This window comes from Neophocaena asiaeorientalis, unplaced genomic scaffold (genome assembly GCF_003031525.2).
Source record: "Neophocaena asiaeorientalis asiaeorientalis breed wild unplaced genomic scaffold, Neophocaena_asiaeorientalis_V1.1 scaffold59, whole genome shotgun sequence".
NCBI classification, from domain to species: Eukaryota; Metazoa; Chordata; class Mammalia; order Artiodactyla; family Phocoenidae; genus Neophocaena; species Neophocaena asiaeorientalis.
The window spans coordinates 15466019-15484251 of record NW_020174268.1 but is presented as its reverse complement, the minus strand read 5'-3'; the positions used below and the strand labels follow the sequence as shown (position 1 = coordinate 15484251).

The window sequence follows — 18233 nt, the reverse complement described above, 5'->3', positions numbered from 1 at the left end:
GTCATAGCAGCTGTCATTTCCTGAGTCCTTTCTGTGTATCCAACAACCTGATAAGAGTTACATCTCTTAAGTTAAATCATGTAATGCTTACAACTACCCTGGGAGTTGCTATTATTATTCTCATTAGCTAGGAGGTAGCATAGCGGTATTAAAACCCAGGTCTGTGGGATTCAAAGGTCCATGCTCGTAACCACAACACGATATTGCCTTTAAAATAGAAATAATATATGTAAACTGCCCAGCACAAGTGCATCATACATAGAAGATATTCATTCTAAAGTTACTGGGTTTTTGTTTCTTGTTGTTGTTATCTCATGACCTGTCAAAGAGAGTTCTGACATTCTACTGCAACAATTCCCTTTGTCTTCAACTTCTGTGGCTCTTTCGCTGTCATTGATTTCCAGCTTCTCGGTCATCAGCTAATAAAAGTAATCCTTTCATTCTGGTTGGTGAACGAGCCAGTCTTTTGATGTCAAGTGTGAGTTTCCGTTCTTCAGTGCTTATTGTTTTCTGCCCAAAGGTTCCTTTCACATCTATACTAGTTACTATTCCAGATACTTAAGACCGACAGAATCTTTAAATAGCTGGGCTATTACTATAGTAGCCTTTCTTACAGTGAAATAGACCTTCCTCCCAGAAGCCACCTCAAAATAACAGAGAAGAAGGTGTGCCGTGAGTCAGGGTGCATTGTCCAGGATGACCCAGCCTGCGAGGAAGTGTTGGACCTGTCTCCTAACCTCAGTCGTATGAAAGGTTTCTAACCATATGTGAATTTAATCTATACAGAAATTTGGAATGGCCTGGTGAAACCATTCTTCAGGGTGATACATCACAACACTGAAATGATAAATGTTGAAATTTTTAAATGACCATCACTGAACCCATCTAAGCAGATATTTTAATTTCAAATTATTAATCTTTAACCAAAAAGTTTTCAATCAGTCGTTTTATAAAAATTTTATTTTACTGTGATTAGAAGCTTAATCTATTTTTCCTGACAGAATTGATTGTAAAAACATTCTTAGGACATCACTGAATTTACCTATGTCTGTATCTCTTTCTGACAACAGTGGCTTGCAAACTGTAAGGCAACATTTGCAGGAGGATCAAGAGATGGAGTAATTACCTGTCAACCAGGGGACTCAGAAGAAAAGGTAATAAAAGCCTGTTAGAGTTTATCTTTTCTGTGCTCTGACTTTGTGTGTTGGTGTTGATCTACCCAAGAAGCGTGGAACTTGAAAAAGGAAGAGGCAGAATGAGTCATCCCATACATTCACATGACACCTCTAGAGTAAGAAAGAATGACATTGGCGCCAAGCATGACTGTGTTGATGGGATTTCGGACGGGGTGGTCTTCTTTTTGGAAAAGTAGAAGTATAAAAATAACCTTTCTGCTTGACACTAACTATACTAACCATTTCCTAATAAATCTATTCTTCATTCAGAATGTAAAACCAAATGTCATTAATTCTTCACTGAACCACTTAGTTCCTTCAATGAAGAAAGTCTTTGTTGACCTTTCAGCAATCACTCAGACTTTTTTTTTCCTCATTTAGAATTGCTTTAAGTACACACCTCAGACCAGCTGGCTTATAAACGTACGTCATATTGTAAAGGAAACTGGGCAGAAAAGTGTGAACATATTAAGATCATTCAGTTCTGCAGTTACTCCTGTGACCCCCGTGGTGGGTACAACAGTGAATTCTGCCCCGGGTGGAGCTTCTGATCTGTTCAGGGAGATGGACGTTAACCAACAGTCATACACGTGTAAACCATGACAAGTGCCCTTAAGGAAAGGAAGGAACAGTAAAGCTATGAAAGAATACAGAAGAGAACCTGGCCTACCAGGAGGGCAGGTCTGGGGTGGCTTCTCCACAAAGTGCCATCGAAGTGGAGATCTCCGCTCTGAGCTAGAGTGCAGAGGAGTGGGTGTGTGAAGGCCCCGAGGCAGGAGGGAACCTGCCCCTTTCCAAGGACTGATGAGAGCCTGTGGGGCTGGGCGTGTAGACAGTGACAGGGAGAAAAGTCTGAGTCTGAAGAAGCTGCACAAGCCAGACCGTGCAGGGCTTTGGGTGCTTATCTTAACAGCAGTGGTGGGCAATTAAAAGTTGTAACAGGTGGGTGTGATCAGAGTGGGGCTCGCCCACTCTCCTGTGGAAATGGACTGAAGTGGGCAAGCGTGGATTTAGGAAGACAAGTTAGGGGGCTGCTGATGGGTCTAGGCAGAGAGGTCACCTTGTAATTACATTGTCACACCTAGAAAAGCCCGTTAGAGTGTGCATCCTTCAGAGGATGAGAAATCGTTTCCAGGGCGGGCCTTGAGGAGAAATGACAGTGTCAATCCATCTCAATATTGATCTTATATCCAGAGTTGGAAGAGAGATTATTTTTCTGATTAGAGCTATCATTTGGCTTCCATCCCAAAGCAAAACCCAACAGATGTTTGACCTCAGAGCACTGCTTACCCTCCACTGATTCACTCCAGCTCTCTTTTTTAAGTCAGATTCTCTATCTTCTGGAATAGTTTGAAGTTGCCAATTATTCTGAGCACCCTTTGCGTGGGGACAAGTGGAAGGGGGAGATAGGAAGTGAGCTTTAACTTGAAGAATCTATGTCTGGATATAAATTGTGAAGTCAACATGCCAAAACTTATTCCACGTGTGTATTCTATTTCAGAGAAGTGTGGACTTTATGGAATAGTGCTTACCTTACTAAACCTAGCAAACTCTTGAGCAGTTAGAGATGTCAGTCGGCCAGAGATGGTGACCAAGTACAGATAGGCGTGTGAAGTGTTCCCACCCCAAGCCCTACCCCGACCGGTCTGGTCTTTGCCACTAGCCAATTTCTAGTTATTCTTAACTGGTAACGTAAGTGAGAAATTGCTGTGGAATTGTTTGTGGAACAGAATATAGCTCTTTGTTGGATGCTCAATGTTTAGTTTCTGATTTTTCTTCTATTCTCAACATGAAGTTGTAGACATCAAGGTAATGAGGAAAGGTTACACACGGGTAGCCTGTAAGCTGTAACCAATTCAGACATGTTATATTCAGCTTGTACAATTTAAATTGGACCCAACAGTTTAAACTTAAAATTGTTCACACGTACACTCAAAACAGCATTCCTGGCATCTCTTGAAAAAAGAGAAAAAAGAGGTAGCAACACCAGGCCTGCCCTCCTAAAGTGGCAGCAGCGACCTTGGGCTGGTCGGCTCTCCACCGTCCACTGTGCACAGAGTTCCCGACCCTGCCAGTAAGAGCCAGGTGCCAGTCATCAGGATGTTCTTGTCTTTATAATAGAAACATGTGCCTTTGCACCTAAGGCCCCACAATGGGGAAGTGAAAGCTAAATAGAACTGTGCCTTTCAAGAAAAACAGGAGTGTTCCTCTTTGCCGCAGTGAGAACAATCTCTGCTTATTTAAGATGCTAGGGCCCGTGTGCTGGCCTCACTCCCTGAGGGGTCCTTGGAGGAGTCATTGTAACGTGTGTACAAAACAACAGAACAGTGTTCCTGAGAAAAGTGCTTCTAATACATGGGAAGTATTTTGGAGGGAAGGCTTGTTTTGTTAAGACAGGTGTGATTAGTCAGTAATTTAGGCTGCTTGGTGACTACAATACCCGTTCTCCTAGAATGAGGCACGGAGCACAGCAAATAAGATGTAGCACAAGGCGGGCGTGTGAGTCGCGCCTGTCGTGAGGGCAGCTCCGTGGCAGACGCTGCTGTACCAGTGTCTTCTCTGCCTGCACACACCCAGCGAGACAGGTCTCTTCATGACTTAAAGCCAGTACCTCTAAATAAGGATTGTGGTTTGCGGTGACCTCTCCTGTCGCCCGCGGAATTCATCCTGGAGCAGCTGCTGCTGGGGAGTTTAAGTTCACGGAAACGTAGGACACGGTGAAGCATCTCAGCTCTGGGCTCTCCAGGCAGTGGCATCGGCCTCGACCCTACGGCGAATTAGCACAGCTCACCTCCCCGGTTCTGCAGGGCTGGCCCTGGGGAAGCTAGAGAGGTTGCCACTTCATTTGCCATAAGTGATTTTAGTTGATGCACTCTTAATTCCACAGCTATTTCTGAGCACTAATTGAACATTCGACTCTTTGGACTCAAGTACAAGAGTTTACATGTAGCCGCAATACATTTTCTTATTACATTCAGACCATCTTAGAGTCGTCTTGGACAGTAACCCTCTTAGCTGTGTATTTCCTATCCCTGTCTAACCAAGAACGAGAGAAGGCTGCAACCTCTGTTCTTCTACAAATTGAACAAAAAGCTAAATGTTGAATAAGACGAGATGTTTCTCCAGCTAAACTGTAACCCATTAAACATTATCCTTCGGATACAGTCAATCAGTCCTTTGCTATAAGGAATCTCTTCTCTAGAATGAGTAAGGAAATGTCTGCTGAAATGAAAGTTTTCTTGAAAATAGTAAATACGTCAGAGTGTGTAATCTGTATTAGAGGCTTAAAGGTATTTATCTTTCAAATCTTTGAAAGATATTCATGACCAAGGTCCAAAAACCTACTCAACAAATATAATGCAATAGTCATGAATGTGCCAGAGCCAAGTGATTTTAGCACCAGGTGAGTACGTATTGTACCCACCTGCTTAGGAGATTACATGAATCTATGTAATACTGAGTAGGAAAGCTTCAACAATTGGCTAGATTTTCTAAATTTTATCCAATTTAGTTTAAACCAGTGACTTTCAGAGATTAAGCATGATGAAAATTATAGTTAATATAGTATAGTATACTGTGACTTATCTTCTGATGTCGAAAATCTCTCAGATTTTTACCTAACTGGCTACATCATAAGCAAAGAACTGGCTTCAGAGCAGAATACAGAGAAACAAGAGTGGCTATGCTTTTTTTTTTTAACATCTTTATTGGAGTATAATTGCTTTACAATGGTGTGTCAGCCTCTGCTTTATAACAAAGTGAATCAGACACTAACATGGTATATCTCTCCATCTATTTGTATCATCTTTAATTTCTTTCATCAGTGTCTTATAATTTTCTGCATACAGGTCTTTTGTCTCCTTAGGAAGGTTTATTCCTAGATATTTTTTCTTTGTGTTGCAATGTTAAATGGGAGTGTTTTCTTAATTTCACTTTCAGATTTTTCATCATTACTGTATAGGAATGCAAGAGATTTCTGGGCATTAATTTTGTATCCCACTACTTTAACAAACTCATTGATTAGCTCTAGTAGTTTTCTGGTAGCATCGTTAGGATTCTCTATGTAGAGGATCATGTCATCTGCAGACAGTGACAGCTTTTACTTCTTTTCCGATTTGGATTCCTTTATTTCTGCCTCTTGTCTGATTGCTGTGGCTAAAACTTCCAAAACAATATTGAATAGTAGTGGTTAGAGTGGGCAACCTTGTCTTGTTCCTGATCTTAGTGGAAATGGTTTCACCATTGAGGATGATGTTGGCTGTGGGTTTGTCATATATGGCCTTTGTCATGCTGAGGAAAGTTCCCTCTATGCCTACTTTCTGGAAGGCTTTTATCTTAAATGGGTGTTGACTTTTTCTTGTATTTTCTCCATTCTGTTTCCAAGATTTTGGATCATCTTTACTATCATTACTCTGAATTCTTTTTCAGGTACACTGCCTATTTCCTCTTCATTTGTTAGGTCTGGTGGGCTTCTGCCTAGTTCCTTCATCTGCTGTGTGTTTGTCTTCACATTTTGCTTAACTTACTGTATTTGGGGTCTCCTTTTTGCAGGCTGCAGGTTCGTAGTTCCCGTTGTTTTTGATGTCTGTCCCCAGTGGCTAAGGTTGGTTCAGTGGGTTGTGTAGGCTTCCTGGTGGAGGGGACTAGTGCCTGTGTTCCGGTGGATGAGGCTGGATCTTGTCTTTCTGGTGGGCAGGTCCACGTCTGGTGGTGTGTTTTGGGGTGTCTGTGGCTTTATTATGATTTTAGGCAGCCTCTCTGCTAATGGGTGGGGTGTGTTCCTGTCTTGCTAGTTGTTTGGCATAGTGTGTCCAGCACTGTAGCTTGCTGGTCGTTGAGTGGAGCTGGGTCTTGGCGTTGAGATGGAGCTCTCTGGGAGATTTTTTTCTGTTTGATATTACATGGAGCTTGGAGGTCTCTTGTGGACCAGTGTCCGGAACTTGGCTCTCACACCTCAGTGGCACAGCCCTGACACCTGGCTGGAGCACCAAGAGCCTGTCATCCACACGGCTCAGAATAAAAGGGAGAAAAAGAAAGAAAGAAGGCAAAATAAAATAAGATTAAGTTATTAAAATAAAAAATAGTTAAGAAAAAATATTTTTTAAGTAATAAAGAAAATAATATGGACAGGCAGAACCCTAGGAGAAATGGTAAAAGCAAAGCTATACAGACAGAATCACACACAGAAGCGTACACATACACACTCATGAAAAGAGAAAAAGGTAAAAAATATATATATATCGTTGTTCCCAAAGTCCACCTCCTCAATTTGGGTTGATTCTTTGTCTTTGTGTATTCAGGTATTCCACAGATGCAGGGTACATCAAGTTGATTGTGGAGATTTAATCCGCTGCTCCCGAGGCTGCTGGGAGAGATTTCCCTTTCTCTTCTTTGTTCGCACAGCTCCAGGGGTTCAGTTTTGGATTTGGCCCCGCCTCTGCGTGTAGGTCGCCGGAGGGCGTCTGTTCTTCGCTCATACAGGATGGGGTTAAAGGAGCAGCTGATTCGGGGGCTCTGGCTCATTAAGCCCCGGGGGAGAGAGGGGTATGGATGCGGGGTGAGCCTGCAGCGACAGAGGCTGGTGTGTGTTTTCCCTGGGAAGTTCTCCCTGGATCCTGGGACCCTGGCAGTGGCGGGCTGCACAGGCTCCCCGGAAGGGAGGTGTGGAGAGTGACCTGTGTTCGCACACAGGCTTCTTGGTGGCGGCAGCAGCAGCCTTAGCGTCTCCCACCTGTCTCTGGGGTCCACGCTGATAGCTGCGGCTCATGCCCGTCTCTGGAGCTCTTTTAAGCGGCGCTCTGAATCCCCTCTCCTCAGGCACCAGAAAACAATGGTCTCTTGCCTCTTAGGCAGTTCCAGACTTTCCCGGACTCCCTCCCGGCTAGCCGTGGTGCACTAGCCCCCTTCAGGCTGTGTTCACACAGCCAACCCCAGTCCTCTCCCTGGGATCTGACCTCCGAAGCCCGAGCCTCAGCTCCCAGCCCCGCCTGCCCCGGCGGGTGAGCAGAGGAGCCTCTCGGCCTGGTGAGCGCTGGTGTGTGCCGGTCGGCACCGATCCTCCATCCAGGAATCTCTCCACTTTGCCCCCCGCACCCCTGTTGCTGTGCTCTCCTCCGCGGCTGCGAAGCGTCCCCCCTCCGCCACCCGCAGTCTCCGCCCGTGAAGGGGCTCCTAGTGTGTGGAAACCTTTCCTCCTTCACAGCTCCCTCCCACTGGTGCGGGTCCCGTCCCTATTCTTTTGTCTCTGTTTATTCTTTTATCTTTTGCCCTACCCAGGTACGTGGGGGGTTTCTCACCTTTTGGGAGGTCTGAGGTCTTCTGCCAGAGTTCAGTAGGTGTTCTGTAGGAGTTGTTCCACGTGTAGATGTATTTCTGATGTATTTGTGGGGAGGAAGGTGATCTCCACGTCTTACTCTTCCACCATCTTGAAGCTCCTCCTATGATACTGTTAATGAATAAGAACTAGATGATTCTAGGCTTTTAAGCTACCTTGTCTATGATCAATTCTTAACATCTTGTCTTCTTGACATTTTTTTTCTCAATTCTTAACATCTTGTCTTCTTGACATTTTTTTTCTCATTTTCAGAAAACATACCTCTAAATCCAATTTATATATAAATCAAGTCATATCAGGAGCACAGGAACTGGGCTTGAAGAAAATCCTTGTGACCAAATAAAACAGATTCCCACATTTTCAAAAGAATCTTGAATCACCAAAACATAGATATATCTATAAAGATTTCTAAAGGGATTATTTTTAAAACCTGGATATCGGAAAATATTTGGGGAGGGGGGGAGTTTTAACATTTTCCTTGAAAGGCTTTTTTCACTATCTTTTTGGAACTCTAAATGCAAACTACATCCAAGCCTGTGGCCTAGGAAAAGATTCTGGGGTAATAAATATCAATGCAGCTTGGACTAGCCTACCTAGAAAGGAGAGTGTAAGAAGGACACTGAGAACTGGTGTTCATCAAGCTGTCCATCTCCCAAGAAACACAAGTGTGTGCCCTGAGCGTGGAGTGGAAGGAATTCGTTGACAATGAAATTCCTCAGTTCCAGGCTCAAGTCAAAAAGCCTCATTTGCCTTCACTGAACAGAGAAGATTTTTCTTTAACTGACTTGATGACCTGGGATTACAACGTTCTTTTGGAAAACAGTAAAAAGGATAGCCGTTTTCTTCACATAAGACCATGTAATTTTCTCAGCACTTGCTTCATTCCATGCTTCTGAAAAGTAAATTCCATGGTAGAAGCAGTTACGTACTAATAAGGTGCATACTAGACGTTTCAATCAGGTTTGACGTCTTCTAAAAAGTCTTCACAGTGGCAACTCTGTGTACGTAGACCTAAAACTCTGGCCCTGTACTCCTTTCTTGTGTGACATTCAGTGCATAAGGTTTGGTTATAAAAACTTCTAGCACAGTTAAAGTTTTCTTGAAAATAGTAAATACCGCGGGTTGTGTAATCTGTAACATGGCCCAGTTACAAATTTATAATATTCTAGACTAACATTAGTTCTAGATTACTTTTAGAAATTGTCTACTGGGGAAAAAATTATAAAAACTAAAATGCAAGATTAATTGTCATATCTCACACTTGTTTGGGAGTATAAAGACAATGTTCAGTCCTTTGAAATAACAATATCTAGCAGTCCTGTAAAATATTCTCAACGTGGAAGGCAACCTGACTCTAAAGAAAATGCCACTTAGATTGTTAATTATATTCTATGCTAATTGGATAGTCATAGCATAGTAGATATGAAGCCAAACATATTAAGGACTCTGCCTTAACCTAGCAATAGTGTAATTTGTTTGGGGCTGTAGTTCTTTCAGATTAATCAGGTGGTCTCCTCACAGTTTTACTATGTTTACTGTGTTACTATTCACATTTAAACACTAAAATCTTCAAGCAATATAAGTTTTCACTTATGGTCTCCAAGACTGACAAAGTCTAAATTAACTAATCAGAGAATCTAAAAGATCACAAATTATGTTTTTTTAATGACATGTTTCCTATTAGAGCTTGTTTTTAACTGGACTGCTGTGCATGTTGAATGGGTACAACATTTGCAACCATTTATCACGTTGGGGCAAGCGATGCTAATATGGCTGACGGCTGACGGCTGACGGTTCTGCTCTTAGAAGAGGGCCGTGCTTTCTGTTGCATGCATTACACTGACCCTGTACTTTCTTTCCTTTCCTTTGTTTCCTGTGCCATGCTTGCTGTGTAGCAAATGGAATCTCTTGCAGTAAGTTAACTTTCTTTCCTACTCTTTGTCCATTTAGGCATGGACCCATAACAATCTTATTTTTACTGTTACTATTATATCTCTTAGCATGTTTTCCCTTTTTTGTTTCATTTTCTTTTATTTGGTAGACTGAGACATGTAGTTTATTAGCATTCTGGGCTGCTTTCCTCCCAAAGTAGAAACCTATGTTGCTATGAACTCTCATGTTATCACTAGAATATTTTTAGAAATAACTACCATTATCTGACACTTAGAAAAGTCAGAGTTTTCATAGCTAGGTTTCACCCTAAATTGTGAAAGGTAACATTTTGTTTTTAAACAATACTTTTTTTGTCTGAGAGTCTCTGGCAGTTGTCTTTTATACCAGATTTTGAAAAGGTTTCCACAAAGGCAAGTTTAAATTATCATAAAACGTGTTACTAAAACGACCAAACATCTAGTTTGGGTTAGCAAACGAGTGTAGCTGCTTCTTTATACTTAGGCTGGTTACCAGCATTGAGAGATCAAATAAATCTAAGTAGAATTGCTTTTTCCCCCTAAGGGCCAGGGAGAGAGGAGAAAGAAAACTCCATCCAGCATGGTCTTAGCATGAACTTTAGTCACTTTTAAAATTAGGGTCAAGAGTATGTTAATAATACTGTTAATGGAATATGCTTCCTAAAAACCTAAATTTAAATTCTTGTCATTTCTCTCCTTAAACTGATTTGGGGGGAACAATTTTAAGTCACTTCAGTGGCTCTCAGTTCTTACTGAGTTCTTTATTGTCCATTAGTGAAAGAAAGGCCCTATTTATCCTTACTTAACCACATTTGAAAACTGAACAGTGAAGTGTTTGGTTTAAGCCACATATCTCACCCACTTTCAGTGGTGACTGCTGAGCCATTAAATTCTATCTAGTGAAGGCTGTCCTTTTCCTCTAGCAGAATCCCATCTGCTACCTAGGAGCTAACCCTTTCTTGGGATAAAACAGGCAAAGTTTAGAGGCCATTGAGCAGATACAGCTCAAAGAGTACTATGATCATTGGTGTTGGAATTACTCATGGTTTATTCTTCCCTTACAGTACATGTAAGCTGTATAATGAAAACATTTTCAATTCCAGAGGTGTCTATAGAGCTCCAGGGCCATTTTGTATGCATATTTTTTAATGTTCTTTCCACAGAAAGTTTTGCATGCTTTCATGATTTCTCCTTTTTGTAAGCATTTTGGGCCATTTTTATATCTCTTTAATTCAACAAATTTGTTGCGCACTGAGTAGAAGCATCATCATTAAACCTGATGCAGCGCCTTAGACAGTCACGTGACTCTTGTGTTTACAGACTTCAGGATGAGTGCCTACACCCTAAATGGCAGCCAGAGTTGCCACAAGGAATAATCTCCCATGTGTCTGCTGAATTTATAAATTTAACACCTAGAACCACTTAATGCTGTGCCTTTCAAATATACTTTTAATAAAAAGAAATTGTGTTCAAAGATGTATAGCTTATAAAAATTAAGACTGTAGTTATAATTTGTAGATATTAAACCTGTAATTTAATTGGTGAATATAATGCAAATTTGGCGGTTCACTAAGTCCCTTTATAGCTAGCTACTACTTCTTTCTAATTAGTCATCCTCCAGGAGCTGTTTTATTCTATATTACACAGTGAATTTCTCACTGATAGTCATTGATTGGATTTATTTTTCTGTTTTATTTAGAATGGTAACAACTAGTTATGGTTCCTTGATTTAAAAAAAAAAAGGTGCATTAGTCTCCACTAAGATTTCACTTACTATACAAGAATGATCCTTAATAACTCTTTCTTCCCATGCAAATTCTCTCTTTAGCAACTGGAACTGTGTCAGAGGTTGTATAAGCTACACTTCCAGCTGCTGCTGCTTTTTCAGTCGTACTGTAAGCTCATCGGCCAGGTGCACGAAGTCAGCTCCATGCCAGAGGTGAGCCTGCCCACTCCCGACCCCAGGTCCTGCCATGAGTATCACTGCTTTCCTTTTGTTCTCCCTCCTGCCAGTTTATAAATGTCCAAGTGATTTTATTCCCACATAATCCTTTCACTCAAGCACAAGTCTTAAATACCAGTGTCTTATATTTATTTCCACGCTCATGTGGCAGTGCCAGGACTAGGGTGAGGCAAGTGACATACCTGGACACAAAATACAAGGACGACCTTCAGGGTGAGCCCCCCCCTGAATGCTGTGCCGAGGGCCTCACTTGCCTCCCCCTGGTCCTGTGTCTGGGGATCCTTATTTGAAAAAGTTCCTTGTGTTACGGTTTTTCTGACCTCTAGCTGTTCATACTTGATCCTACATTGAGGTAAGAAGGAAATAACTACATGATGTTTGACTCTCTTCAGCTTCCCTGCTCTGCTTAGCATCTGGATGCATTAATACTTTTAATGTAAAAGGTAAAGGAATGAGCATACAGCTTCTGAGTGAGCCAAATTTTTCCTAGACTTGAAAAAATACTACTGCAGTGTAGTAGATGAAATAATGGTGGTATACACTGGATATTGTGGAAGCTCAGAGGGTGAGTGCCTAGTTCAGCTGGAGACAAGGAGGTTGAAAGAGGAAACTTTCTGGAGGAGATCACACCTGATTCTTAAAGGATGAGTTAGAATTAGAGAGATGAAGTGGGGGGTAAGGAGGAATGTTCCAGTAAGAAACAACAGCGTGGGCATAAACATGGTAGTGAGAAAGAGATAGGAACTACAAGTACAGGCAATTGAGGATTGCTAGACTATAAAATGCAAACCAAAAGGAACGCTGGACTAAGGCGGAAGAGATAAGTAAGGTGAGATCACGCAAGACTCTGCACCTGTGAGTATTTTAGTTAGATCTTCAGGGCAGGGATGTGGAGGGTGGATTTGCTGACAACTGGACTGGAGACAGACAGACCAGTCAGTTATGAGGCCGCTGAAATAGCTCAGATAAGAGGTGAGAGTTTGAACTAGGACAGAAGTGCTAGGTAAGGAGAGGGAGGAAACGTGGGAGATATTTTAGGACAAAAGGTCACTGAAACTGATGGGGTTGTGGGGGGAGGAGTGGGGGACGATGCTCAGGTCCCCGCTCAGATGAACTATGTAACCACAGTGCCACAGCTAAGACAGGGATGTCGGAGGAGGCCTGACACAATTGTACATCCACAGCTCCTGCCTGCTCGTCAGTGACCGACTCTGCCTGCTGGATCCCATCTTGCATGTAGTTAAATACAAGGATCTGCTGCTAACGGTGCAGATGTGCTGTCAGGGAACAGTCATGAGTCCATGAAACAATCCCATTGCAAGCAGCGGAGTGAGGATGGAGCCTAGAAACCTCATGTCTGAGTTGGGGGTAGGGGAGGAGGAGACAGAATGACAGCCATTTAACCATAATTATTACTCAGTGTGGAAAAAAGGAAAAGTGACTATAGTTTTTAAATATACAGTTCACCCTTGAACAACATGAGTTTGAACTGTGAGTCCACTTACCTATGTGGATTTTTTCAATAAATATATTGGAAATTTGAAAAATCTCGCAAACATACCTAGAAATAGATATGTCGTGACTACATAAAATATATGTAGACTTACATATAACATACAAAATATGTATTAATGGACTGTGTGTTATCAGTAAGGCTTCCGGTCAACAGGGGGCTGTTAGTAGTTAAGTTCTAGGGGCGGGGGTGGGAGGGGTGGAACCAGAAGTTAGACCGTGCCTCTAACCCCGAGTTGCTCAAGGGTCAACTGTCCTTTCACAGATCCCAATTTCAAGGGAGACAGGAGTCAGACATCTTTGTTTATGAAGAGCTCTTCACAAACGAGTTTTCCTCCACAGAATCACAAATTATCAGATAAAAGAAAAGACAGTTGATGACTGGGATTTGCCCCATTGTCAAGATAAGCTTTACTCTTCTGGAAAGTAGGAACCAAACCCTCAGAGTCCATTCTCTGCTCCAAAAATAGAGGACAATGCACATGCAATTCACATGTCATTTTCCATATTAAAAAAGTAATTCACATTTCACTTAAGAGTATTGATTTACATGTTTCATACCGTGTGTGTGTGTGTGTGTGTGTATATAATTATTTTAAATCTAATAAATTTAAAGTGAATTTTTCCTTAATTATTTTAAATAAAGTTTTAAATACTTTACACACACATAATTTAAAACTTACCTAGGGCTTCCCTGGTGGCGCAGTGGTTGAGAGTCCGCCTGCCGATGCAGGGGACACGGGTTCGTGCCCCGGTCCGGGAAGATCCCACATGCCGCAGAGCGGCTGGGCCCGTGAGCAATGGCCGCTGAGCCTGCATGTCCAGAGCCTGTGCTCCGCAATGGGAGAGACCACAACAGTGAGAGGCCTGCGTACCACAAAAAAAAAGAAAAAAAAACTTACCTAGATTTAAAATAGGAAATTCACTTTCACACTTAAAAACTATATGTCTAAGACACTCTAACAACTTATGTAAAAGGATTACCTCCTTGAATTTTGAACGTGGGGCTGGAGTACAGAGTTGTATTTAATCAGCATCTGTGTGAAGACAGTCCTTGAGGGCTTCAGTTCTATACCTTGTACAGTGAGCAGGCTGGGAATGAAAACAGGTAAAGATGCTGGGTAAATCAACTTTTCAAAGAAATGGGGCATCCTCAGCTTACATGACAAAGGGAAACAAAAAACGTTTAAATTCATCTCAGTTTCTTTTAAATGCTCTTGAGGTCAAACTGCAAAAGAGCTGTCTTCCACTGTACACTTTGGAGGTCTCTTTTTAACAACTCAGAATCTTTTGGTTCCAGTAATTCTGAGGGAAAATATCTCTTACTTGTAACATGAATACTAACATTACATTGAGATTTTTCCTCCTCCCTCTTTTGTCTTTCATCTTTCCCGTGGCATAGGAGTAGGGAGAAAAGTTTATTCTTCAAACAGCATCTGTGTTCATAATTAAATTTATTGGGCACTTTTGTGCCAAGCTGTTTGTTTAATCTTTAAAATAACCTGAGAGGTGGGTAATATCTTCAATCTCACAGATGATAAAACTAAGGTATGCAAAAGTTTGTTTACTTGACTATGCAGTAGTCAAGAATGCAGAACTGGCATCTAATAAACCCAGCTTTATCCAACTACCGAGCCTGTTCTCTTGTGCATTTTACTTCTACGTACACCCTTCTGCTTAAATAGACAACATTTTAAAAGGAGTCAATCTTTTATATAAGGAGAGTATCCCAGCTGTTGATATGGTTGAATACAACGCATTCAGCCCCATAACCCTACATATACCACGCAGTACGGTTTCATCTGTCCTATTTTAGTTTACCGAGATATTAAGCTTCTGCTTAACCAGACCTCATACAGTCAAATTTTTTTTTACTTTGGGGATGTAAAATCCAGCCTGCAACTAAATACAGTAAAAATACATTTTTTTTTTAACAGCTGCTAAATATGTCCAGGGAACTGAGTGACCTAAAGAGAAACCTGAAGGAGGCTACCGCAGCCATCACAGCCGACCCTCTCTACATAGATGGGGCGTGGTCTGAGCCGACCTTCACGTCCACTGAAGCAGCCATCCAGTCCATGCTCGAGTGCTTGAAAAACAACGAACTTGGCAAGGCTTTACGGCAAATCCGGGAATGCAGGTGACGCTACTATTTCTATTTAGAGACGGTTAAAGGAAATGCATGCCTAATAGTTACTTTGTCATGGTTGGGGACTAAATCACTACGGAAGGAACACCGAGATGTTTATATAAACCCTTCTCAGATCCTTCCCATTACCATGCCAGAAACATCAGATTTCAGGACTTATTGTTTGAAGTGTTGGTTTCGGTTCTGGTCATCTCTAAAATGTTCAAACACTTCAAAGTATATGCCAACATAATTTTAAAACTAATTATTTGAATGTAGCCTCTTTGGGTTTTTTCTCCCTACATTTTGATAGTATATTCACATTCATTGTAACCAGAATGCTATAGCAAATAAATATTTTAAGATTATGGGATTCCATTCTGATATTTTTTTACTTTAGATATTTTATCAAAACCAATAATATTCAATATTCTAAAACTGATCATGTGATGTCTGCACAACTCTGAATATTACTAAAAAAGCCACAGAACTATATATTTTAGATAGCTGAATTGTACAGTTTGTGAATTATATCTCAACAAAAGCTTTTGTATTAAAAGAGCAATTTTCTTATACTAATAAAGACTCATAACCTCTCAAACTTGTGAATAATAGTGCCTCTAATCTGCTCTTCTTTTCTGACTGCAGAAGTCTGTGGCCCAATGACATCTTTGGAAGCAGTTCTGACGATGAGGTCCAGACACTACTGAATATTTATTTCCGTCATCAAACTCTGGGACAAACAGGTACTTACGCACTGGTGGGGTCTAACCAGAGCCTGACCGAGATCTGCACCAAGCTGATGGAGCTGAACATGGAGATCCGGGACATGATCCGCAGGGCCCAGAGCTACCGGGTCCTCACTGCTTTCCTTCCAGACTCCAGTGTTTCCGGCACTAGTCTCTGACAGGAGCCTTCCGTCCCCCATGGGTGCCAAGCTGGGGGTGCTGCCATGCTGGGGTGACGTCATTCAGTGTCTTCTCGGCCTTCAAAAGGCTTGGTCAGACTGTTCTCCCTCTTGTTACCTGTAGGACTTTTTCTAAAGAGGATGGCAGAACTTCCCACGTGTAGCAATACTATAAGAACCAAGGTAGCATAGGACATTCTGGAACAACCTCCATCCGTCATGCTGTGTGGCACAAATGTGTTATTTTACTGAGCAAATGCAACTCACTACTGAAGATGTGACTTCCATTGCATACCAAAGCCGACTACTCTGAACAGTACCTTCCTTTCTAGAAACAATTTTAGATTGGCAAAAGTGCAATCTTTTCTTTGCTAAAAATATTTTTTATTCTAAAACTTGTACATTCTTTCCTTTTCTTTTTTTTTTTCTTTTTTTGGTGGGCTGAGGAAGGGGCAGGCAAAATGAAGCTGGCCACTGAAAATTGTAAGACGGTCAAAAGCTGACAGCCTGTACATGTGAAAAGGGAATTGTAAATGGACAATTTAATGTACACTGAAATTTGAATACAATTACTGTATCTAAAAGGAGCTGCTATGAAGTACCTTTCTTACGTTGCTAGGCTACTGTTTCGAAAGCCCTGGATCTCTTTGCAGGGGTCTGTGATTAGGACCCTCGCACCAAAAATGGTCCAGAGAGACCTTTTTTTAAAGGATCTTGGCTGCTTTTTACTATAAGGTTGCTTTTATGAGCATATTTATACTACAGAATGATGAGTGTTAATTTTAACCAACTTGGCCATTTTGTAGAAAAAAGTTAAAGACATTCAACATTATAAACTCCAAGTCTTTCCACCTGTTACGCATGCATATTTTAATATCCGTTTGGATAGCTGGAAGTAGAATCATAACGGTAAAATATGAGTTATCACTTTGTTTCTTAAGAAATGTCATTTTATTTGTAATATATATGTAAAGGGCCATTCTTAAGTTTTCTCCTTAAACTTAATGCTGTCAAGTGTTAGCTGTGTGCATGTAACCTGTTGCATATTAGAAACATATTCAAAGTTTATCTGTGTAACTTATTCACTCTGTAAATACATTTAAAGTTTTTGTGATGTAATCTCGGTTAATATTCTCTTTAGACTAAAAGAAAAAAATACATATTGACCACAGGTTTTATTTCTGCTTAATGAAGATTTTTGCCATTGACATGTTTATAGTTTTGTGTGTGGGGTGCCACACTCATATGTGTTCCATGAATGGCAGCCAGTGAGGTTGTGAGGCAGTAAAGTGACCCTGGGAGCAGGAGGCCTCTGTAACCTCTTGAAGTGGACACCAAAGACTGTGACCCTCACCCAGTGCTCACTGGGATCAAAGAGAGAAATCAGAGAAGAACAAGAGCTCTAATTGTCCATAACCTATCATTAAGTTGTCATCCTTAAAATTCTGAAATAGACCCATAACGATCAGGAAAAAGTAGTAAGTTTTTGTTCTTTCACCAAAACCCATCTGTTCTTCACCCCACTCAAGAAACAGGGTCATGGAGACACGTAACAATCTAATCTCTATGGTCTTCCTACTCATACTTCTTAGATTAACAAATATAACTTGCTTTCCTAACATGCACCAACTAAATCATAAGTAGTAATTCTCTAGAAGTGCCCTGCAACAGAGCCTGACCCAAGATTTTTTTAATGTTACCATAGGTACAATTATTCACTTATTTTAAAGACTTTCTGGACATTGCTGTCAACATACTCTTCTGATGATTTTCACCTTACCTTAAAGATGATCCTCCATGATTTGTAGAAAAGAAACTGAATCACAATCTCTCTGAAAAAAAGTCTTACATAATGCAGGTCTCTGTGGTTAACAACACTAGCCAACTCTCAGAGTTCTGCTGGGACCCACAGTAGATAGGACTGACCAGTCATGACTGAATTTTCCACCATGGCCCCTTATCCAGCAAAGAACCACTATGATGGGTTAGTCTTTTAAAAAACGGAGATTTCAGTAATACCTTATAATCTGTAGTCATGGGAAGTAATGGGTTTTTTTCTGTTTATTTTTAAAAAAACAGATTTATTAATGTGAAACATTTCTGCTACTTTTCCACTATTTCTTAACCTTCTCTCCCTTGAGTATAAAAGAAAGGCCCTTTGAAGCTGCAGACCTGCCCCATTTGAGCCCAACAATCAATGATTTCAGAGCTGCAGTCCAATCTCCTTGGGTATTGTGTTGTGCCTCTGTTACTGAAGTGTTAATTTTCACTTCGCAAGGAACAGGGATGGAGAAAAGAGAAGAG

The 18233-nt window shown here is 41.2% G+C and overlaps 1 protein-coding gene across 4 annotated transcripts in view; it reads left to right on the top strand.

Annotated features, from left to right (window-relative positions):
• Positions 1-17107, top strand: part of FRY (FRY microtubule binding protein) — a 323296-nt gene extending 306189 nt beyond the window's left edge. For all 4 annotated transcript variants that reach the window (XM_024755579.1, XM_024755578.1, XM_024755577.1 and 1 more), the window contains 4 exons: positions 1071-1154; positions 11248-11358; positions 14832-15034; positions 15671-17107. In XM_024755579.1, the coding sequence (XP_024611347.1) occupies positions 1071-1154; positions 11248-11358; positions 14832-15034; positions 15671-15929 (657 nt within the window). In that variant the 3' untranslated portion in view covers positions 15930-17107. The remainder of the gene's footprint in view (positions 1-1070; positions 1155-11247; positions 11359-14831; positions 15035-15670) is intronic.
• Positions 17108-18233: the final 1126 nt, after the last annotated feature.